The 24,012-nt window shown below is 34.6% G+C and overlaps 2 protein-coding genes across 8 annotated transcripts in view; one reads left to right on the forward strand and one right to left on the reverse strand.

Moving 5' to 3' along the window:
- The window catches only part of LOC114731152 (calcium-transporting ATPase 8, plasma membrane-type), a 29,553-nt gene extending 12,259 nt beyond the window's left edge, over positions 1-17,294 (forward strand). For 5 of the 7 annotated variants that reach the window (XM_028918278.1, XM_028918274.1, XM_028918275.1 and 2 more), the window contains 30 exons: positions 5,733-5,848; positions 5,935-6,066; positions 6,185-6,274; positions 6,885-6,954; positions 7,158-7,228; positions 7,338-7,421; positions 7,507-7,584; positions 7,660-7,731; positions 8,269-8,352; positions 8,429-8,511; positions 8,600-8,708; positions 8,815-8,870; positions 9,279-9,321; positions 9,406-9,489; positions 9,819-9,956; positions 10,051-10,116; positions 10,606-10,704; positions 12,062-12,172; positions 12,281-12,451; positions 12,793-12,852; positions 13,231-13,395; positions 13,477-13,593; positions 13,883-13,981; positions 14,223-14,360; positions 14,447-14,547; positions 15,180-15,225; positions 15,401-15,535; positions 16,245-16,352; positions 16,443-16,534; positions 16,856-17,294. In XM_028918278.1, the coding sequence (XP_028774111.1) occupies positions 5,733-5,848; positions 5,935-6,066; positions 6,185-6,274; positions 6,885-6,954; positions 7,158-7,228; positions 7,338-7,421; positions 7,507-7,584; positions 7,660-7,731; positions 8,269-8,352; positions 8,429-8,511; positions 8,600-8,708; positions 8,815-8,870; positions 9,279-9,321; positions 9,406-9,489; positions 9,819-9,956; positions 10,051-10,116; positions 10,606-10,704; positions 12,062-12,172; positions 12,281-12,451; positions 12,793-12,852; positions 13,231-13,395; positions 13,477-13,593; positions 13,883-13,981; positions 14,223-14,360; positions 14,447-14,547; positions 15,180-15,225; positions 15,401-15,535; positions 16,245-16,352; positions 16,443-16,534; positions 16,856-16,940 (2,903 nt within the window). In that variant the 3' untranslated portion in view covers positions 16,941-17,294. The remainder of the gene's footprint in view (positions 1-5,732; positions 5,849-5,934; positions 6,067-6,184; positions 6,275-6,884; positions 6,955-7,157; positions 7,229-7,337; positions 7,422-7,506; positions 7,585-7,659; positions 7,732-8,268; positions 8,353-8,428; positions 8,512-8,599; positions 8,709-8,814; positions 8,871-9,278; positions 9,322-9,405; positions 9,490-9,818; positions 9,957-10,050; positions 10,117-10,605; positions 10,705-12,061; positions 12,173-12,280; positions 12,452-12,792; positions 12,853-13,230; positions 13,396-13,476; positions 13,594-13,882; positions 13,982-14,222; positions 14,361-14,446; positions 14,548-15,179; positions 15,226-15,400; positions 15,536-16,244; positions 16,353-16,442; positions 16,535-16,855) is intronic. The other 2 variants (XM_028918277.1, XM_028918279.1) reach the window with 2 other exon arrangements.
- Positions 17,295-19,610: 2,316 nt separating this feature from the next.
- On the reverse strand, positions 19,611-22,556 carry LOC114731131 (protein MANNAN SYNTHESIS-RELATED-like). Its single transcript, XM_028918250.1, has 6 exons — positions 22,449-22,556; positions 21,256-21,397; positions 21,061-21,131; positions 20,888-20,973; positions 20,095-20,650; positions 19,611-19,927 (listed from the first exon to the last, which is right to left on the reverse strand). Exons 1-6 carry the CDS (start codon positions 22,554-22,556, stop codon positions 19,640-19,642), a joined length of 1,251 nt encoding a protein of 416 aa, XP_028774083.1. The 3' UTR covers positions 19,611-19,639.
- Between the last annotated feature and the right edge of the window lie 1,456 nt (positions 22,557-24,012).

The raw sequence follows: 24,012 nt of genomic DNA on the forward strand, positions 1-24,012 counted from the left end.
ATCATTTGCATTTATAGAATCAATCACATTAAGTAACTGAGAAAGTTCGTGTGAATCAACAGAAGTACTAGACGAGGAATCACTAAAAGTACCAAGGCTATGCATAGGTATAGAAAAATCATTACTAGAATGCCTAACAATCTCAATGAAATAAGTGAAAACATCAACATCAGCAGCATCAATACCAGTACATGTATCACAACTACCAATTTCAGAACATGAACAGGAGATAGAATCATCTAAGCCAACAATATCACATGATCTGATCATCATACTATCTCTAAAATCTATGACAGCATCATTAGTAATGATATCGATAAAACTAACATCAATCTTAGCGTAGCTATTAGGTGGATGTCTTATAGAGTTAAGCCTATCAAATTTAATGATTTTAGCAGCAAATTTCATTGTAAGAGTACCAGCATGCATATCTATCATAGTCCTAGCAGTCTTAGGAAAAGACCTACCTAAAATCAAAGATGAATGCTTTTTTTGTCTAAATCTAGCATCATCCCTATCAAGAACATAGAAGTCTGCAGTAAATGAGATCTTTTACCTTGACCAAGACATCTTCCAAGACTCCTTCTAGAACTACACAGTATCTGTCAGCAAGGGAAGCAAATAGATTTGTAGGTTTAAGATCCACACCTTGAAGTTGAGCAAAAACTTATTTCGACATGATATTGATAGCCGCCTCTAGATCTGCTAAAGCATGTGAAAACTCAATGTCACCAATGGTGCAAGATATGAAAAAGCTACCAGGATCCTTGCACTTCACTGGCATTAGCATTTGATAAAGAGAAGAGACAATAGCTCCCAAGTCAACTTTACCATCATGCTTGAGCCTTCTCTTAGTGGTACACAACTCCTTCAAAAACTTTGCATGCTTAGGCACTTGTGCAACTAGATTAACTAATGGAACATTAATCACCACCTTTTTGAAGATATCATAAACCTCTTTGAACATCTCAGCTTCTTTCTTTCTCCTTTCAGCCCTAACTACCTCTGTAGGAAAAGGTAAGACTTGCTCATTCACTTTCTTTCCTTCCTCACCCTTTTTTGGTTTTCTTGCAATGCCACTTGTGGTTTTGATACAATAGACTTATCATGCGATCTGGAGGGGGGGGAATTTTTAATGATGGCTTCCTCATCTTTTGAAGCATAGGTAGTGACAGGTTTTGCGGAGGTAATTGAATTTCCACTTTTGAGAGATATGGCATTAACTCTACCAATGTTAGGATTCTGCTGGGTGCCAACATTAGGGTTAACTACTACCTGAGATGGCAGCTTCCCTGAACCTTGACTTTGCATGTTACTAAGTGCATTAGATAACGGCCCAATTTGAGTTTGAAAATTATGAATTTCTTGGCTATGTTGCAAATCTTTTTGTTCAAACTTATCTATTTGGAGTTTTATCATGCCTTCTAACTTCAAAACTTTCATCTTGATTTGGCATAGTTTGCCTAACTTGTTGGAACATTTTACCACTGAAGAGTTTACACTTTGATTGAACTGTGGTTGTTGAGGCTGGCCATTTCCATATCTGAGATTTGGATGTCATGCCATCCAGGATTGTATGTATTTGAGCAAGGATCATATTTCTGGCCACCTTATGTCATAGGCTTAGTGTGATATATTGCATTATAAGAGTCAACTTTATCATTTAGGTAAAGGCAAGAGTCAGTGGTGCGAGTAGTTAGAGAGTAAATAGAGCAAAGTGACCCAATTAGAGTTGTAGAGTCAGCTTATGGGATGAAAGGGGAAGAAGATCCCATAGAAGTAGCCATATTTTGGGAGTTCTTCATTTGAAACACAACCATTTTCTTCATAGCAGATGCTAACTTATCGATTTTGCTCTCAAGGTGAGACTTAGAATAAGATAATGCAATTCAACTTCATTTACTCTAGCTTGCTGCCAGTACCCAAACTATTGGGTATTTTCAGCTTTCTTTTCAATTAATCTCCACGCAGCTTCAACAGTCAAGTCAAGAAGAGCTCATCTAGCTGCACAATCTAGTAAATCTCTCTCAAGAGGCAAAAGCCCTTCATAAAAGTATTGAATCAGTAATGCATTTGAAATTTGGTCGTGAGGACAACTAGATAACAATGCCTTAAAGCTCTCATAATACTCATATAAGGATTCCCCAAACATTTGTCGGTAACCACAAATATCCTTCTTGATGGAGGAAGTACGAGATGCTGGGAAATACTTTTCCAGAAACAACTTTCCAACTAATTCTTTAATAGTCCTGGCAGGACTAGTGATGCTGCTCTCAGAATTAGAAGAGTCAGAAGAATTAGAGGAATTAGCAGTTAACTTAACAGAAGAATCACTTCCTACAAGATTTATAACTTGAGCTCTCTTTCTTTGATGAATGTCCTCTCAAACTTAGGATCAAATTCAAACAATTTTTTATTAGAAGATCTAGTCATGCACTGGGCAACTATTAAAAATCAAAGTGAAATGAAAAGAAAAATGCCTAAAAAAAAAAACAAACAAATTAAGTCAAAACACAAAGTGAAATGAAAAGAAAAATGCATAAAAAAAAACCAAACAAATTAAGTCAAAACACCATTGAAGCTGGGAAAGAGATAGCAAGAGACACTAATGGACAAATTCAAAGCTTCAAAATAGTAAAGGGAAGCTCATAAAAATTTAGGAAAAATAAGAAGAAAAACCTGGAGAATTAAAAAAATCAAGAGAAAATAAAAAAAATAAAAGAAAATTAGATAACTCAATGAAAACGGTTGAATTTGGCCAAAATAGCTATAGCCTACACCTGATACCTAAAGGTATCAAAAATGATTAGCACGCCCAAAAACATTAAGAACCTAAATCTTACAGAAATCTGGACAGTGAAAAGTTAACTTCCAGAGTAGGATGAATTAGCAAAATCAACTGAAAAGCAAAAATGCAATTAATAAAAAGCAAAGAAAATGCATAGAAAAATGTAAGGGAAGAAAGAAAAAAATTATGCAGATAAAACATGCAAGGTCACCTAGAACTTAAACCTAAAGTCTAATCATTACTCCCCGGCAACGGCGCAAAAATTGATGATGCTTATGTTGTTGAAGCACTCAATTAATTTATAGTTTAGAATCAACCTAGGTCATTACTTCTAAGGAGCAAGTTATGGGTTTCTCTTGCTAAAAATTTAGGTGATGAAGAATGTAATAAAATGGATCTAAACTAAAATGTAAAGTTCTAATTCTGAATGCAAGATGCAAATGTTCTAAAATTTATATAAAAATTAAATTAAACTAAATGAATGCAAATGCAATTTTTGGGGATTTTTTTGTAGAAGGAAAAATTAAAATGATAAGTTAAAAAAAAACAACTAGAGAGCAACGAAAATTAACAAGTAAAAAGTGAGAAGTTTCTCTTTAGGTATGGTAGAGGAAACAACTTAGGATTTGTATGAATTTAGCCTTCATAATCTAAATCAATTGGTTAAGACTTGAGGGAAGTGATGAGAGAATGGAATTAATGAGTGTAATTACCTACTTGAAACATAGGGAACCCTCAATTTTAAAAAAAAAAAAACCTTAAACCATTGAAAAACTTATAACAGTGTAAGGTTGGTTAATTAAACTCATTAAAATCAATGACAAATAGTTTAAATTAATTCTGAAAATTATGTTTAAAATTATCTAATATAGCAATTAGATAATTTACCAACTCAATTAAACAATCAAGAGGTAAAAGAATCCAAATTTGCAATTCAAACTACATTGATAATTAAATTCATAATGAAAACTCAATTATAAATTCAATTAGCAATGAAAAGGTTCACAAACATAAAATCCAGCAAAATCTTAGTACAAATATAATCCAAGTATCAATCCAATCTAAAAATGAAGATGACAATTTAAAACTAAATTGTTTTACAAAAATATAACTCAAAATTATTTAAAACTATATAATCTCTAGTCCTTGAATTAAAAAGATAAATGAAATATCACTTCTTTGTGGTCTTCAAATGCTAGTCCAAGGCTCAAACCTCCTCCATGCTTCTCCGAAGTTGGCTCCCTAGCAAGCTTAAGCTGCCATCAAATTGCCTCCTCCTCCAAAGTTGTTAGATGTCATGACCATGAATTGATGGAAGGTGATGATGATGTGAAGATAGGAATTGAGTCGCCCCTAGGGAAGAGATGAATCTGAGAGGAAATGGTTATTCAATTCTTGATGGGCTGCATGACGTGTGAAGGAGGGAAGTACGTGGGAGCTGCGCAAGAATGGAGAAGTTGAATAATTCCTTTGACAAAGAGGGGTGAGCGTTCACGTGAATGGAGAAAGAAGTGATACTAGGCATCCATTGACTATGGAATGAGGGGAATATTTTAATGGGGAAAAAGAAAATTTTTGTGGATCCAAAGTTCAAACCCATTAGTAATTGATTGACTCACTTGATATTAGCCATTGGATGGATTGTGCTTGAATTGCAAGAAATAATTTTGCATCGTTATATTTTCTATATGTTCTTCCTTGACTTACAAGAATTTAGATGCATCCATTAATGTAGATTATATTCAAATATAAGATAATCTATATCAAAAATATTAGGTATGCACAAAAATAAGGCAAGAAATTGCAAAACTTTCTAGAAATAAGTCTTTCTAAAAATATGAAACTTGTTTCCAAAGAAATAGGAAATATTAATTCCAAGTCAAAAATGAGAAATCACAAAATATTTAGACTTTAAATTCGAAATCTCAATTTTTATGAAAAATCTAAAAATCAACCAATTAATCTAATAATGCATAAAAATCTAGTTAAGCTCAAAATTACTATTTAAATCCTAAATTAATATGGGATAAAATGTATAAAAATTGGGCTTTATCAGTTATCAATATTGATCAATATCAATATAAAATATAAATTCTATAGCAAGGCTGCGTTATTTACAAGCGGTGATATACAGCTGATTCTTTAGATTTTGTGCCATACATGAGGGGCCTACTGTGTTATAGACATTTAGTATGATTTTATACTTCAATTTGCATTTAGGATGTCACCCTTTTTTCCTTTGTTCCCCTTATTTCCCTTTCAGTTGAAATATAACATCTGTAGTTGATCATTTACCAAGGGTTTCCATATCAAATTTCATTGTTTATTTTTTAAGTGAAAATGACATTTTATTTTCTAAATTTCAACCATTGCGGAGTTAGTTGTTGATAAAGTGTAATGGCATTGTGTAATCCATGTACCTGACCTCATTTAGTGGGAAAAGACTAGTTGTTGTTGTTGTCCATATCCCCCTTATACTTAATTTTTGGAGTCTTCTCAGCATCTAAATTGTTACGTATCTATTCTGAAATCTTGTTTCGGAGTATAATCAGAAGACTACTATTGGGTGTTTTGAATATCCGATAGATTTTCTCATTTTCTATTTTTGATTGTTGGATGGCCTGGTTGCCTTGATTTATTGTTATGCAATCTTGTTTCTTGCTTTCTTTCTTTTTCTTTTTCTTTGCTTTTTTAAATGATAAGCTATGATACATGGTGTACAAGCCTACAAGGTATTTGTTGCACTCTTGTGTTCATAAGCAGTTTCCATGTTATATTCACTTTCCATTTAGACAAACTTGTTTGACAGGCTTTGTACCTTGTTTATTACTTGTTTCTGGTTTATATATATTTGTATTTTTTCATTTTTGACCCACCTAGTGGTATAAGGCTTTGTTGTTGTTGTTGTTGTATTTTTCCATTTTTGATAATTAGTGCTTTCAAATTTCAGGGATTCCAGCACCACCTCCAGCTGCTTCTGGTGACTTTCCAATTGGGCAAGAGCAGCTTGCTTCAATTTCAAGGGATCATAACAGTGATGTCCTGCAGCAATATGGAGGGGTAGGTTTTCTGTGAAAATTCCAAACCCGGTAAAGGCACTGATTATAGTCAAATATGCTTGTGCTTATTTCGAGCATTTTTATCAGGTTCAAGGGCTTGCACAGTCGTTGAAAACCAATTTAGGGAAGGGAATTCATGGTGATGATGGTGACTTAATGAAGCGGAGGAATGCGTATGGGTCAAACAACTATCCTCGGAAGAAGCCCAGGAGTTTTTTGGTTTGTGTTGCTGCATTTCCATTTCAGTTGTTGACTGCTCTTGCTTGCATACTATCTTTTCATTGGGGGATCTTGTAACGATCTCTGGAGATGTTTGTTTTATTGTTCCTTTCTACAGATGTTTGTGTGGGATGCTTGCAAGGATCTGACCCTGGTTATATTAATGGTTGCGGCGGTGGCTTCATTGGCGCTAGGAATAAAATCTGAGGTGAGATTGGCTGAGATAGTTAGAATGCAATTCTTTGTGCTTATCTTTAGAAAAATGTAGGACATATTGTTATAAAAAAATCACTATGTTTAACAGAGATTACAGACGTGCCTCATCCTTTTGCACAAATATGTATCTGCAGACTTTATGGCTAGTTTTTCTCTGCTTTGTTATAAACTTACTCGTGTCCATAAGTGAAGCAAACGGCTGAGTTTCCATATTTTCATTCTCTGTTGTTGTTTGGCAAATGTACAAGGCAATAAGCCTGCCTTCTAGCTCTTAAGTTTTAACCCTAGAAAATAAAATCTCAAGAGAGATTGTATATCTAATTATCTAATCTTAATCTGCACAGATTTAAATAAGCAGATCAGATAATAAGATATTGTGAATAATAAAAATTAACAATTATTGGGTAATTGAAATTAAAAAAAAAAATTCACATACTTTTCAACAGTAAGCTTTACTATATTCCTTGGGTTCTTGTGCTGTTTTCCTTAGCCTTGCTCAGTCTCTTTTTAATTGTTGATTTTCCTCTTCGTAATCTTTAATTATGTCTTAGGTAATATTAAGAATTAGGCTTTTCCCCTTCATTGTTAATCTTCTATTGTAGGGTATCAAGGAAGGATGGTATGATGGGGGTAGCATTGCATTTGCAGTTATTCTTGTTATTGTGGTTACAGGTGTGTACTTTAATTCTTCTTTCTGGGGTAAATACCATAATGTGTTATACTCTACTTGCACTTTTTCAAATTTTCCTCTGTACTTTTTTTTTGGGTGGAGATTTGCCTATTGACCTGCTTTGTATTCTGCCATGGATGACATCATAACAGTTGTTGTCTTCCCATTTGAGGATTGCCTGACTATTTCTCTTATTCTTTTCTAGCTATAAGTGATTATAAGCAGTCTCTTCAGTTTCGTGATTTAAATGAGGAGAAGAGAAATATACATCTAGAGGTTTGTTTTTGTTTTCGTCTGTTTTTGGGTGACTTTAACCTACTAGTTTATTGCTTTTCCATATTTTTGGCCGTTTTTTAATCTTACATTCAAACTTGGCCGTGAGCAGGTTATAAGAAATGGCAGAAGAGTTGAGATCTCAATCTATGATATTGTTGTTGGTGATGTTATACCTCTGAATATTGGTGACCAGGTTATTTGGCACTCCTTTAATAATTTTAATGGTCTCACTGGTAGATTTTTCCTAATTGTTAGTGTTCTGAACTTCTCCGTCGCAGGTCCCTGCTGATGGAATTATGATCATTGGTCACTCCCTTGCAATTGATGAATCAAGTATGACTGGCGAGAGCAAGATTGTACGTGATTGTTCTCATCTTGTGGGGATTGAGCCTGTTTATTATACATTTTAGTAACTCGTTTTCTTTTCTTAGGTTCACAAGGACTCAAAGGACCCCTTTCTGATGTCTGGATGTAAAGTTGCAGATGGAAGTGGCACCATGCTGGTGAGTGTTGACTCACTTTTTTTTCTTAATATGTTTGTAATCATGCAATATATTTTAGTTACTAATACAAACCTTTTCGAAGGACTGTCTAAATAGTTAGTGACACGATTAGCAGCCTCATTGATTAATAGCAGTCACAGGCAACATTTACTCTTGAGGGCATAAGGACTCTGTAACTAACAGGCAGATTATCTTGTAACCATCCACATATTTAATTCCATGTTGTGTAGAAATATGGTATTTTTAACAGATGTTTATCATTTGAGAGTGATTGTGAGTGCTCGATAGTCTGAAAGGCATTATACTCTTGGTTTGATTTTTAGTTATTCAACTTTGTAAAGGAATGATTAAAGAAAAGAATGTTGCAGAATATGGAAAGAGTTCATAGCGAGTGATGGTTTCTGTCCTTGGTTTACATAATAAAAAACAAATAAATATATTAAATTGATAATATGTCTGTCTTTGTTTTGCTCTGTTAAGAGTCAGACCCAACCTTTTTTGTGGCTTAAGTTTTGTTTGGTTCAATTTTCTTGCCAGGTTACAGGTGTTGGTATTAATACTGAGTGGGGGCTTTTAATGGCTAGTATATCGGAAGACACTGGTGAAGAAACACCCTTGCAGGTTCTCTATCTACATGTGGTCTCTAATGAAGCTTTTCTATATGCATCGTATGGTTACTCATTGAGTATTAAAATAGGTACGCTTAAATGGCGTCGCCACCTTCATTGGTATTGTTGGGCTAACTGTGGCTGCTGTTGTTCTGGTTGTGCTACTGGTCAGGTAATTTGGCCGTTTACCGATGGTGGTATGAATATCTTGTCTTTCAGTAATAGTTTTTATTATCTGAAATGCCTTAACTTGTGAACAGATATTTTACTGGGCATACCGAAAACTCAGATGGGAGCCCTCAGTTTAAGGCGGGCCATACGAAACTTGGTGTTGCTATTAACGGAGCAATTAAGATAGTCACAGTTGCCGTATGTATATTTATTTAAATTGGTTTTTCATATTAACGAGGAATATACAAATGGGGTTCGAAATCGGTTGTATAGTGATATTGACTCATCGCATATGTATCTGTAGGTCACCATTGTAGTGGTTGCAGTGCCTGAAGGGCTTCCTTTAGCAGTCACTTTAACGTAAGTGAGCCAATGTTGGTTAGAATTGTAAATTTCATAAGGTTTCCAGAGTTTACTTCATTTTTCTCATTTTTGGTGATAGTTTTTGTAATTCCATCTTGCATAAAACAATTAATTGGCCTTTTAAATGGTCATACCTTCAATAAAACGCCATGCTTTACTATCCTATATGCTTTTTATGCAGCTTCAGATTTTTCTTTTAGCATTATCTATACAAAAGCAACGAGAATTCTCATTTCACTAAGTATAGTCGGCTATACAGATTGCATGACACCATCTTGTTCTGGCATTATTTATACTGATTAATTTTTGTATGTGCTCTTATTCCAGTGCTATATTATGTGGTTTGTAAACATCATTCTTTTAATATCATTCTGCTAACGTTGTTCTTCTTCAACTATATTATAGACTTGCCTACTCAATGAGAAAAATGATGGCAGATAAAGCTTTGGTATGCCAATTGATGCTTTTATTTGAGTGAATTTATGTGTATCAAATTGATGAAATCATTTTAATGTAGCTGAATGAATAATAGGTGAGGAGGCTTTCTGCCTGTGAGACAATGGGTTCTGCCACAACCATTTGCAGCGATAAGACTGGAACATTGACTTTGAATCAGGTTTGTTGTAATGCGGCCTGTGAACTTCTGATCTATTTTTGTATTCTTTAATGTAACTATTTTTTGGACCCTTGTTATTTCAAGTGTTTTAACTTTGATGTGGCTTCTAGTGTAATAGCTTATGTAAAGTAAGCAGCCTTTTAACTTCTGAAATAATTATGAATGAGGAATGTGGAGATGATTTAATTGCAAGTCAGTACTGTTTAACCTGGGGAATGCTGTTTTTGGAGAAGGGTGTGTCTGCTGGCCTTGGTTATGGAATATGATGGTGTGTCCAGCAGTTTCTAATATTTTCTCTCTGAATTTAATAAAATATCATTTGTTGACAGATGACTGTGACAGAAGCTTACATTGGAGGGAAGAAGACTAATCCTCCTCACAACAAATCCGAGCTCCCTGATAAGTGCCGCTCTTTGCTTGTTGAAGGTGTTGCACAAAATACCAATGGCAGTGTTTATGTACCTGAGGTATACTAAGAGGGATTTTCCCTGTTTCCACAATACTAACATAGGAGCTGAAAGTTTAGCGTTGCAACTACTCTGAACTTTTTGTTCTTTACAGGGTGGTAACAACGTTGAGGTCTCTGGATCACCAACAGAAAAGGCAATTTTGAACTGGGGAATTCAGGTTTGTTTTGAAGCTTTTAGGCTCAAATGTAATTTTGATCTTTGTCTACTTTCATGAGTTCCAATTTGGTTCCCCTAATTTCATGACACTCTAATGTCGTGACAGTCTGTTGTCCTCATACATTTTAGAATACCAATCTTTCCCATTTTTTAACATTTAATGCGAAGTTTTACAGTAGGTTGTCTTCAACATCAAATTTTAGTCTGAGTTAAGGGCATCACTTAAATGAATAATGTTGAAGTCAGAAAATTGTGAGTTTCATATTAAATTTTTATGGTGGATTATAAGACAGAGGAGCAAGACTGCGTCATTTTAAAATATAGGATAAGCATATTGTCAAATTTTAAACAAGGTGAATCAAATTGAAACTTCTATGAAACCAGAGGGATCTAACGAGTCTTGAAGCAAAAATTGTTATCATTTTTTTATTTGTAAGCGGAATTATCATTACTGTGTTTACGACCTGTTATGATGGTTGTGTAATCTCAGCTGGGGATGGATTTTGAGGCTGTCAGATCAGAGTCATCAATTATACACGTCTTTCCATTCAATTCAGAGAAAAAACGTGGGGGAGTTGCAGTGAGGACGGTAATGTGCCTTTTTGCTTTTGCTTTCTTGTTTTGCTAACATATCATGTTGGATGCTCAAGTATAGTTGGCATCATGTTGGTAACTTGATATTTGAAAGTTAAGGTATAATGTATTATGCATTATCTCTAACATAATTTTTGGTATTATTCATAAAGCATAAATGTAGTGTGCTCCTTCCTTGGCTTCAGTCAAATTCAAATCTGTTTTGGTCCTATACAAGGGAGTCAAAAAAGCCCTAGGCGAGAGGTTCTAGAGCGGCACTCACCTTAATGAATTAGGATGCTATGATTTTTTTTTTAAAAAAAAAAAGGCATATAGACAAAAATATTAAAAACATTTTGAATTAAACCTTCACATCCATGTTAAAGAATTATGCCCTATGAACAAAGACTACATAAATGTTGTAGCCATGTCAATCATATGCTATTAAAAAAAACAAAGGCAGAACTCACAACTCAAGTTCAAAAATCTTTCAAAGACATAGAAGAACTACAAAAAAAAGGGGCCTCTGATATTAGTTATTTGAATCAAAAGTAAAAACCTGTGAAAGTATCACCTTAATGGTATTTTTAATTTATAACCTGAAAAAGGTATACACTACTGAAGCCCCTCTTTGTTTTTCAGCTTTGTTTACAGAACACTAAGAAAGTAATAACCTAGATAATAATGTTTTGATGCAATAACCGAATATTCTAAGTTTATAATGTCTTCCCCTCTCCCCCCCCCCCGGGGGTAAATCAAGTAACTACCTCCCTCAGGGGTAACTAGTTTGAATTTCTTGGAAGAGTTTGATGGGCTGATTATGTGTCAATATATATCAACTTCTCATGATACCTCTAGATGCTATCGGAAAGAGTAAGGCCTAACTTATGCAGCTTTTTGGTTGATTGTATCAGATTGTTTAGGAATGCAAACATCTTTAAGGGTGCAGCTTTGCCCCTTCAAATGTTACAGGATAGGATCATGTCTTCTCTTAGCAGTTTTCCTCCTTGTTTTCAGCTCTACTTTTTTGAAACCATTGTAGTTCTTTGTCTTCTCATACCCCCACCCCCCCCTCCAAAAAAAAAAACTACAAGAGATCTGGGGTTTATGGTTTTTCCTTATGCTGTGTTGACTAGTGAAATTTTGAGCTTGTATTTTATGACATGTTGGAACATATGCTAAAAAGCAAAGACCACAGAGAAGTTGAATGATATCAGTTGCATCCCAAGTTCTCAAGGCATGAAGCAGTATTAGTTGAGCGTTGTTGGGAGATTTATGCATTTAATTTTGAAAAGATAGGCAAAAGTTTTGTATCCTCTTGTGGCTTTACTGACTTGATATTTTGTTACTGATAATTTGACGGTGTTCTGCAGCCTGACTCTAAAGTTCATATACATTGGAAAGGTGCTGCTGAGATAGTACTGGCCTGTTGTGCAGCATATATGGATGCACAGAACCAGTCAGTAGACATGGATGAAGAGAAGGTTTGAGAAAGTAGCTTTATGTTTAGCTGTCAGAATGAGTTTTGACAAAAATTTGTTCTTTTATATCATTTTGCAAAGAGGTCTCAGTGAAAGTTTTGTGGTTTACAGATGACATATTTTAGAAAAGCTATTGAAGTCATGGCTGCTGACAGTCTTCGCTGTGTTGCCATTGCATATAGACCTTATGAAATAGAGAAAGTTCCAACTAGTGAAGAAGAACTTGCTCGCTGGTCATTGCCCGAGGATGATCTTATTTTATTGGCTATTGTTGGTCTGAAGGTATTTAATAACTAATAGCTGTCTTATATCCTGATTATTATGTTGTCTTATATCATATTATGCTTTGATAGCAGTGTCGCATACTCTTTGGAGGAAGTGGGAAATTTATTTGTGTGACGTATTTTTATTTACTGTCTGTTTCTACTGTGCCATACTTCATTGCTATGCTATGTTGCACTTCTATCTATAAGGTGCTTTTTAAATGGTTGCGTTTCTTTAGACATGTTTAGATTTATTGAGAGTCTGTAACTTGGTGGCATGTGTCACTTGAAGTATGCTTCCACATGTTAATTTCTACCAGTTTTGTATGTTGTTCTTATCCTTTATGCATCGAATTGCAGGATCCTTGTCGGCCGGGTGTCAAGGATGCAGTGCAACTTTGTCAAAAAGCTGGAGTGAAGGTATTGATTTTATGCTGTGATCATGCGTGCCATGTAAATACTTGGTCGTCAAGCTTGTTCTAGCGAACATGATTTAAATACAGTTGGAATTTGAGATGGTGCACTGGTAGTAATAGTATTCTCTTTATTGAAACATGAAACTAGTGGTTTGCTAGACTCTTACCAATTATTTGTACAAAATAAGAGTGGACGAGAATAATGGACTAATCACTCATTCAATTGGTTCTGGTTATCTGGATTTTTCTTCTTGCAATTGGTGGGTGGAGTTTGAATTTCGATACCCCGCTTTGGATAGTTGAAGTGGTTTGGTGTTGATTTTATCATGTGAAGTTTCTGTATGTTAGACCTTGTTGATATAGTATTAACTGTGATTCCTAGGTGCGAATGGTCACCGGCGACAATGTGCAAACGGCAAAAGCAATTGCTCTGGAATGTGGAATACTTGGTTCATCTGCAGATGCCTGGGAGCCAAACATTATTGAAGGCAAAAGATTTCGGGAGTTATCAGACAGAGAGAGAGAGGATATTGCAGAAAGGATATCGGTATTGTCTAACTACTGTGGCAACTTATTTTACCCCGCACTCTCATATAATGCCTAAATGTGTTCCATTGGTAATGTGTAGGTTATGGGGCGGTCTTCTCCTAATGACAAGCTTTTGCTTGTGCAAACCTTGAGAAAGAAGGGGCATGTTGTTGCTGTGACTGGGGATGGAACTAATGATGCTCCCGCATTGCATGAGGTGTGCTTGGCTTTTTGTCATCGTCTTTGGGTTTCTCCTTGTGTGGTCATAGAAGCTTGTTGCTGGCTATATGATGGCAACACTTGTTATGTTGTGCTAAGTATTGTTAGTTCTGTCTGCCACTGGTGTCTATTTTATCTTTGTCGAGTATTAGTGTTATGTACTTATCTTATTTATCAGAAATTCTTAAATACAACAATAAGTTTTATCCCAGAATTATTTCCATTTTAATTATGCAAAATAGTTCATATTGTCCTGATCTTTTAGTTTTATACCTTTTGGGGTTTAGGCTGATATAGGTCTTGCAATGGGCATCCAAGGGACAGAAGTTGCTAAAGAAAGCTCTGATATCATCATTTTGGACGACAATTTTGCTTCAGTTGTGAAGGTTAGTCCTTCTTTTGTTAAGTTTTTAAAATTTCAAGGTAGTTTTCTTTCCAATCCCTATGAATGTGCTTCTCAACACACACGCCATATTCTTGAAATGTGAAATTTGGAAGTTTCAAATAATATTTTATGGTTTATCTAGAAATAGGGGCATTGGCTAGCTGACATATGATCTTGACTAAATAAGTACTGAAGTTGTATTTGAAGCATAACTAATTATAGCTATTGTCTACAAACCACAGGTTGTCAGATGGGGACGGTCTGTATATGCAAATATCCAGAAGTTTATACAGTTTCAGCTTACAGTAAATGTGGCAGCTCTTGTAATTAATGTTGTTGCTGCAGTTTCTTCTGGTGATGTCCCGCTGAATACAGTGCAGGTTTGCTTTATTTATCCTGTTCTCTCTACCTCTTGCTCACTTGTATTTGGGAGATGTTGTAATGCTCGTTGTTGCTTTCTCTACAGCTTCTCTGGGTAAATCTGATTATGGATACCCTAGGAGCACTAGCCTTGGCAACTGAACCTCCAACTGATCACCTAATGGATCGATCTCCTGTGGGCCGAAGGTCTGAATTTTCCAATCATTTTAAGTAGCTAGTAGCTACTGAGTACTTTGATTGGTGCTGTAGGCAATCTTCTTACATACCTGATGTACTCCTGTGGTCTTTAATATAAGATCTAATTTGAGAGTTGATGTTTGTATATAAGGCCTATTTGACATGTTTATCATGATTTTTCAAATTAACCCTATCAATATTCCCTTCAATAATCAAGGAGGAGAGGGATAGAGAATGATTAGGGTTTTAGAAAAAATATATCATATTAACTAATTTAACTAATATCCTTAATTTACTCAAGGGATAGAGAATGATTAGGGTTTAAAAAAAACATATCATATTAACTAATTTAACTAATATTCTTAGTTTACTCAAATTAGCTAATTAAGTCTTACATTAAGGACCGGGGGAGTATTAAATTAGGATATTTTTAATTTGAAAAGCTTTTCCTTTGTGTTGAATGGTACAGTTATATTGGGAAGGCATGCATCGGCCTGTATATTGGATGCGTAGCCTTGCATAATGCATTTTTGTTATGGGCATTCAGCTATTAGGGTTCTCTTCTCAAAATGAAAGATTTGCTGCTTTTACTCTTGGATAGTTTTGTGAGATTTATATAACAGTAATTGAATGATTTGCAGGGAACCTCTCATAACAAATATCATGTGGAGGAATTTGCTTATACAGGTAACTTTTGATCCTGATGTACCGCATTTATCTTGGTTGTTGAATTTGGTTTTCAAAAGCTGGCGTTTGGCTACAATTAATTTTGAAACTGCTGCCTTAACTATGCCTTGAGTGTATGCCAGATCATTTACTGCCCTCTATCTGAATCAACAATGTTTGAGTTGGGTTTTTTCAGGCAATATACCAAATATCTGTTTTGCTTGTACTCAATTTCCGAGGCAGGAGCCTACTGGGTCTGAAGCATGATGATTTAGCCCATTCTCTCAAAGTGAAGAACACTTTAATATTTAATGCATTTGTTTTCTGTCAAGTAAGTCCTTTTCTCTATTAATTACATCTGTTATCTAGGTTTTGTTATGAGGGGGGAGGATGGAGTTTATTTCTATCTTTTATCGTATCACTAGCTATATCGGCAAAGAATTTGAGATTTCATAATATTCGTGCAACAAATTTTGTTCTGTACTTTCGAATGAATGGCAACCCTTACTTAGAATTGAAATTAAGATTTACAATAATGCTTATAATTTTGGCAAATTAAATAGTAATTATTAAAGGGAGTAGCTTTCATTTGAATCAAAATATAGAAGTCTAAGGCATTGATGGAATTTTCTTTACATTTTAAAGCCGTTGAATTCATTCTTATACAACCTTTAAATATTTCCTAATGTCACAATGTATTTGGGTACCGGCTCTTCTTTTGATTATGTGTTGTTAACGTTCCTCTAATTGATCGAGGAAAGAGCTTGTAGTACACCAATTCTCTTGGGGAATCAGCTTAGTCATGCATAAAATACCTTTCATGTTTACCGATTACTTTTATTGGAAATTATTTATTTATCTAGTTTGTCTGATTAGAAGGGTTGTTGTGGTCCACACCCCTAGCTTTATACCAATGGATCCACAAGTAGCTGTATGCGCAAAGGAAGTTGAAAATGGCTGCTCAATCTTCTGAGTGCGTTTTATCTCCTTCCAGTTTGCACTAAGATGATCATAAAGGAAATATGCCTTGCAAATTGCAGATCTTTAATGAATTCAATGCTCGAAAGCCAGATGAATACAACATCTTCAAGGGAGTCACAAGAAACTACCTCTTTATGGGGATAGTGGGCATAACTCTTGTGCTTCAGGTTGGTCTCGTCACATGTCCTCTATCGTGTTGCATTATTAACGCAACATCTCAAGCCACCGTAACATTGTTATTATTTTTATTTTTTTAGATTATCATAATTGAATTTTTGGGGAAGTTCACCAAGACAGTCAGGCTTAACTGGAAGATGTGGATAGTTTCCGTCGTCATTGGAGTCATCGGGTTAGTCAATAAGCATACCTATGAAAATGCTCAAATGCCTATCTTATAAGATGTCTGAATGTCACAAACATTAAAGATTCATGTCAAGCTCAATTCTTTACAAGTTTGTAGTTACGATGGTTACATCGGACCAAAGGTCTGTTAAAAAATTAATCTTGAGACCATCAACCAAACACCCATATTTTGATTGAAGTCAATTATGAGACGCCCATAATATTTATACCGAAAAGGAAAAAGTAGATTGGATAGAGGCTTGGGCTTGCTTAATAAGCTACTAACTGTATTTTCCCGCCTCCCCTTTCTCTGTTGTCATCCGTTCAGCTGGCCTCTTGCTGCGGCTGGGAAGCTGATACCCTTGCCTGAAACTCCCTTCAGCGAGTTTTTCACGAGATGTTTCCGGCGATGAGCATGGAGAAGAGAAAGTGATGATCCTCCCTGCAAATTTTGGTGACATACTACTCAATCACGCAAGTGCAGATAGTTCAGCTAACCTGGTTTCATTTTTTTTGTAGGGCTTTGGGTATGTTAATTTTTTTTCCCTTCAAATTTGGATAAGAAATTGTTCTGATTTTTAAGTATTTAAGGCTTTAGGTGTGTATGGAATTTAAGTTGGTTTCTTTTTGTTCAACATATTTGATACATCACATGTAGGACAGGTAGCTTGTTCATATTTCTAACCTTTTATTTTTTAACCGTTGAATTGGAAAAAACTGTAAATGTGTGGATCATTCAGTCATGATTTTCCTATTTTCACTTGCATATAATTTCCCTTTGGAATGGAAGGGTTGAACCTGCCACCAGCTATTTACAAAAAACAAAAAAAAAGGTTTCATATCATTAGGTTATGAGGCCATTAACATGGTTTTTTTTTTTTTTTTAAACATATTGGGTGATTTGGGAAAGAAAATAGGAAAGAAATTCCTGGATCCTTGGTTCCCCTTCCAAACACCGGTAATATTCTTTGATTTCATCATAGTTCGATCGCCTTTTTTAATATCTCAATTATTCCAAGGTTGAATTTCGTTCGGAATTCAGTTTGCCTAATATAGAATGGAAGCCCCTGATTCTCTTCCGACTACGAATGATTTTTTTTTTAAATGAAATATTTCGCAGAAATCAAGAACCATATTACTCGTACTATTACTAGTATGTATATATGATGAAAATTTGGATAAATTATACCCCTCCGGTCTTAAACGTAAGACCTTTATACTAGTGTATATAAGAGTTTTACATTTAGGACCGAAGGAGTATAAGTTATTAACGGTTTGCCTTTGTAAACATTTGTGTATTGTAAACAAAAGCACTTCATATTCATTGTGATTATTTCTGAATTTATTGCCGTTTTTTACTTGTAGGCGTTTTCTTATTCACTGTTAGAAATTCAATCTGCTGATTTAGGCACTTAAGAGTCCTTTGGGTCAGTTTAGTGAACTTTTTGAAAGTTCATTTTCTAGCAAGCGTAGTTTCCATGTTCCTCACTTTTTTCGTGTTAAGAAAAAATCGCACGTGAATTTATTTGTTTAGTAACATTCAAATATTTTAGTTATACCCCTAATACAGCGGTTTATGAAAAATTCTTAAAACCTCGGATTGATTCACAAGATTATCATCAAAATTTTAGAGGATGAAAATATTTGTTATTTTAACACAACACTTCACTTTATTTTTATCGCTGAAGACAGAAATATAGTTTAAATTGTATTTTATTTTATAGTTTTAAGCATAAATTTGCAAATGCACAATAAATATAGGTTATGCTCATATTACGTAAAAAGTCGTCCAAAAAAAAATATTATGCAAAAAATGGGAAGCTTAATTTTCTAAAAAGTTGAAGCTTTTAGTAGGTGAACCTTTTCGAATAATTTAATTTCTCTTTTTGTAATTGTTTTATCAAACATGTTAAAAGGATCTAAATATAAGGCAATTTACGATTAATTATTCACGCTTTCGTTTAACCGAATTGCTAAGGTTTTATTTGGTATTTTCTTGAGTCTGCATTATGTGACAAAATTCTTAACACACACGGGGTTTATCCTTCAAGACATTTCAACACATTATGGTTGTTTTTTCATTTGAGAATAATCAGACAGATGTTTGGGCAGTCTCAACCTCATCATATTTGAATTTTTTTCAATTTAACTGTCAAGTGTGAAGTACTATCTCTGGTCCTTAATATAAGAACTAATTGAGTATTAAATTTGATTATAAATACAAGATCTCAATCCACTTTGTTTTTTAAATTTATACTCCTTCTGTTCCTTATTATAAGAGACATTTGATGCTTATGGCATGTTCCCATATATAAGAGACACTTAAAAGTTGTCTCTATTTTTTTGTATTGATTTCCTATTTTACCCCTATTTATTTTGTCTCCAACTCATACTCTCTCTTCCTCCCACTTCTCTTCTTTTTAATAATTTAATTGTTCTCTCTCATACTCTCTCCCCTTATTAATGGGGGCATTATTGGAAAAAATATTATACTTTTTACACATTAATTGTCCTCAACTAATTTTAACTGTTTTTTTTTTATCAACGTAATATGATTATTTGTCTCTTATAATAAGAAACGGAGGGAGTAGTGTTTTTTCCTAAACTATCGTTATTGATCGTAAAGGTTCCTACTAAGGGATAGTTTCAATGTATATGATTAAGAAAAATAGTTTAAGAAAGTTTAAACCAACTTAACTAATTTTTTTATTCATTTCAAATTAGTTATCTAGCTTTTAGTATCATATATGAGCAAACATATAGTAGTTAAAGCAGGAAGGAGCGTCACTGCTTTGGGTCATATGTAACCACTTGCAGAGGTCAAATCATACCAGTTCATAAAATTGTGGTTCCTTGTGGTACTTTCTTTCCCTTTAAAATTTTCTTGTCATTCCCGAGTACAATAAATAAATAATATATATACATATATTATAAACTTTATTTGCATGATCATAACATATAAAGATGACAGTAAATAACTGCTTCAAGATTCTCCACAGGGAAACAAACCTGGATTGGATTTACAATTTCTGCAGACACATTGCATACAACGTCAAACTTGACCCCAAAAAAAAAAAAAAAACAGAATTCTCAGTCTTATTTTGCAATTTCTTCAGCAAAAGCATGAATAAGCAAAGTGGGTCTTCTGGGACACATAAGGAGAGATGAAATCAGATGCTGAAGCTTTATTATTTGCTGCTATTATTTCATCAGAAGGCACGAGTATCTGATTCTTTCCTGAAGCAATTCTCATGGCAGCCACATTGGTATAGAAGAGACCAGCAAGTGAAGGCACAAACACATCACTCTCAGAGCATATGTTGAAGTCAATCACCTTCTCATATTCAGTGATCTGTGTGTTCAGAAATTTTCCTCTCTTGTCTTCTGGGATTATGCTTTCCTGCAATATTGCCCACCGAAAGATATGCACATAAGTTTTTGATTTAAAACTCATTTGTTCTAGAATTGGGCCTGAAACTATTGTGCACAGCTCAGTATCTTAGTCCAATGAACAACAACAGAGGAAAAATAAAAATTTTGAAGAGTATGGAAGTCATCGAAAAATACCTTAGTATATGTCTTTGGGAAGATATTTTTAAGGGCATCGAGATCAGAATGCCATCTTGGTTGAGTCACATAAACGACAGTCTCTTGATTGAACCCTAGCCTCTTCAGAAACTCACCCACTTCCTCTGCATTATAACAACTCTTTGTTCCTCTTTGAGCATTACACATCTCAGTCTTCAAATCCACTGCTATGAACTTCCCATTCAAGTTCTGGCTCCAAGTTCTGAGCTTTTGAACCATGGAGCCCACAAGTTCCTGTACCTCTGGCTGAAGCTGAAGAGACCCAAACATGGCCTTACATGCAACTGGGTTCATCATCAATTTCTTGTTCTTATTATTGTCTGAAGAGGGAAAATCTGATTCAATCCTTAAAGTTCCTTTTGTTTGGTAAATTGGCTTCACTATCCTCTCAATGTAGTCTTCAGTGACCCTAGTTGGCACCTTCACAGTTGGTAGCTTTCCATTGGATGCTTGTGGAGGCTGAGTCCTTGTCACGCTTACTGTCCCATTTAAGCTGTCTAAGAAACTCTGAACATCATAGACATCTCCAAAGTTCCTAAATTTATATTCACAGTTAGTAACTGCAGTATCAGAATCAGAAAATTTGAAGGTGTGGTTACTGCAAGATAGTGTGCATAAGTAATTTGACTGTGTAAATAGAAGAAATCATTGTTCTTTTTCACTGTGTATGTATAGGAGCAAAAGCGAATGAAAATGCAGGAAATGAATTCCATATATATATAAATACACACACACACACGGAAGGAGTTAAAGAAGAGAGATAAGAACTCACATTCTATATCCTTGCTTGCTGCTTCTGATGTCAGGAAGCACAAGAGAAGCACCCAGGTATCTGGCTACCACTACTGCATCAGCAATCTGTGCAGAAAAGAAATCACCCAAGAAAATGATGAGCCCAGGAAAGAAGTATGAACAGATTCATAAACTTTCCAAGAAAATGAAAACCTGTGCTAGATGATACTCAGGCCCATTTGTTAAGGAGAATGTGATGAAGCCTTTAGACTGCTCTGATTCTTCTGCAGGTTGGTCAAAAGAAAATACCATATGTATGTATGTATGTATGTATGTAAAACCTGAACATTGGTGCAAAAATGGAAAAAGCTCTGAGAATGAGACAAGGAAGAGTGAGGGGAAGCTTACTGAGCAAAGGAGGGTTCCAGCATGGTTTCAGTGATCCGCCAGTTTCTTTAGAAATCTCTTTGCTGAGGTGTGAAACAGTAGCTAGGTTTTGTCCATTGAATAATACAGTTCCAGAAGTTGACGGTTTGGCCTCAAGCTCCACCTAATTCTCACATTAATCATCAAGCAATACCTTACTAGTTTATTTACTTTCATTTTGCAATTTATATTATGAGATAATATATGTATGTGCGTGTGTGTGTGTATATGTCACCTTCATGACAACATTTCATACTCATACATTCATACATACATATATATATGTGTATGTGTCTCTCTCTCTCTTCATACTTCAATTGTAGACTCCACCTCGATCTGCTGTACTTAAATGGGAGGAGTATAAGCCACCCACATTATGGGGTGGGTGTAGTAGTATGGAGCTGGAAAAATAGGCAGGCTCAAGTTGGCCTGTTGCTAGCTTGACCATCAAACGGGATAAAGTAAATTAGTCTATTTTATTTTCTGATGAGTTGGAATTTTTCTAACCCAACCAACCTGTCATAGGGGATTGGCAATGGCAGCATCATTTCAATTTTTTATATATACTTTTCAGACTTTTTTAATTTAAAATCAAATTACAAAATTTACAGATTAAATTCATGTTGTTTCCATATTTTTATAAAGTTATAATAAATTAAATCCAAAACTTGCAAATACAAGCACATACTAATTATTTTACATATTTATTTTACAAATTATGAATAATAAGTCAATATAAGAATAAAAATCAAACCTAGAACTATGGTCTCAATATAAAATAAATAAAAAACAAAAGGTTTTATTACAATTTAATTAAAAAAATCAAAAACAGTTTTTTCATAAAAGGAAAAGCGAACGAGCTTGCCAGTTACATAGGCTAGCTCGCTTTTTTGATGGGCGAAAATCCACAGGCTGGCCTGCTAGGTTTAACCCATTTTTCTTGTTTATAATATCCATTCTTAATAGTCAGGTGTCTTGTTAAGTCCTAAAATACTAACTCTATCATTTTGGGTCAATAAATTTCTCTGTTTCAGTCATTTAGAAGAAGATGAATCGAAGATTAGGGTTATTCCCTAATCAAGAATTAACAATCTACACATATATAGCAAACAATTTCATATACAGATGCATGTTGTTAGGCAAATGATACAAGAGTAACAAGATGTGAGACTTACAGCAAAGTATGGATCGAAATGGTCTTTCTTGACCATGTTGCCCAGCATTATGAACATTGACAGAGTCAGAAGTCCTGCTAAGGCTTGCCTCAGCTCCATGCTTGACATTGTTTCTCTCTCTGAAGCCTCTCCTCTCCTCCTCCTCCTCCTCTTCTTTTTCTCTGAAACTGTACAAAATCATACAAGAAGCATACATATATATACACACACAAAAGGGGCCTACATTTGCCGACCCAGGTAGAAGAAAACAGAAGATGAACGGTATGAATCAGACGCAGACAAAAGTGAGACAACCTTACATGCGTTTCTTTTGTGGTATTGTATGCCCAAAATAATAAGCCATTCTTGCTTTCACGACAAGATCCCTTCAGCTTTTACTCTCTCATTCATTGATCCTTTACTATTTTGTTGAAATCTCAATCTTTGATGTTCCCCTTCCACAAGTTATGTGCTGCATTGTATGCTAGCTAGCTACTTTCCACCAGTACGGATTTCAACATAAATAATATATAATGATGATTGAAGCGAAGTTAAAATCACACCATAATTTTATGTTAAACAAAGTGCCATATATATACTTTCAATGAAATCAAAATTTAGATTAGTGACAATATATATATATATATATAGAGGGTCATGAATAGTAACGTTGGTGGTAACTTTGATGCATGGGTTGACTTCTCCCACAGATGGACACGTACACATTGCACAATCATATGGGAGCAAACGTTAAATATATTAACCATAATCCAACTTAAAATCCTCAATATAATGATCATAGCTAATTATATGGCACCAAACAAAATTTGATATGGGAAATTCATGTAGACACAAGCAATAAAATTGACCTTTGAAGAAACCCCAGTATGGATAGACACATTCTAGTCTTCAAAGTGCAAAAGAAGAATCATTAGCCTAAAACTATATATTTATAAACTTGATGGATACTTGTAAGCTAAGAAAACAATGATAGGATTACTATAAAGTATAACTGTGATTTAAATGGAGCCATAAATATTTGAATTGGTTTGTTTTAAGTGATTTTACGCAATATAAATACGACAGAGAAGTTTTGTCTCATAAGACACAAATTAGCTATTTTAAGTGATTACATGAGAGAGTACATCACATACGTAACTGATGAGAAAAAAAGAGAGAAGTGATGGCGTAGAACGTGTTTGTGGGGCATATGAAGTTGCCTTATGGGACTTGACTTAACTTTGGTGTCTTCCTAAATTTGGGAAATTCCCACGCCAGCTTCATTATGGATGTTGTCTTTTTATTCTTTTATTGGCGGTCCAATAAGGTCTCCAACGGCTTTTTTTTTTTTTTTTTGAGTGTGATTATATTCTAGCCGCCCATTGCTTTTGTTTCATTTTTTTCCCTCTACACTTGTAATTAATTAATTAATTTTATTTATTGGTTATAATAAACTGAAAACACTAAAGTGGGATAATTAACGTGAATAAAAATTTACGTAGACTTCTTTAATTTCTACCTACCCATATGGAAAGAATTTTTTGTCCACCATCCGTATGGACCATCATGTCTACCCTTCATAATG

The sequence above is a fragment of the Neltuma alba genome, unplaced genomic scaffold (genome assembly GCF_004799145.2).
Source record: "Neltuma alba isolate B1F8T4 unplaced genomic scaffold, ASM479914v2 tig00012806_pilon, whole genome shotgun sequence".
Taxonomy (NCBI): Eukaryota; Viridiplantae; Streptophyta; class Magnoliopsida; order Fabales; family Fabaceae; genus Neltuma; species Neltuma alba.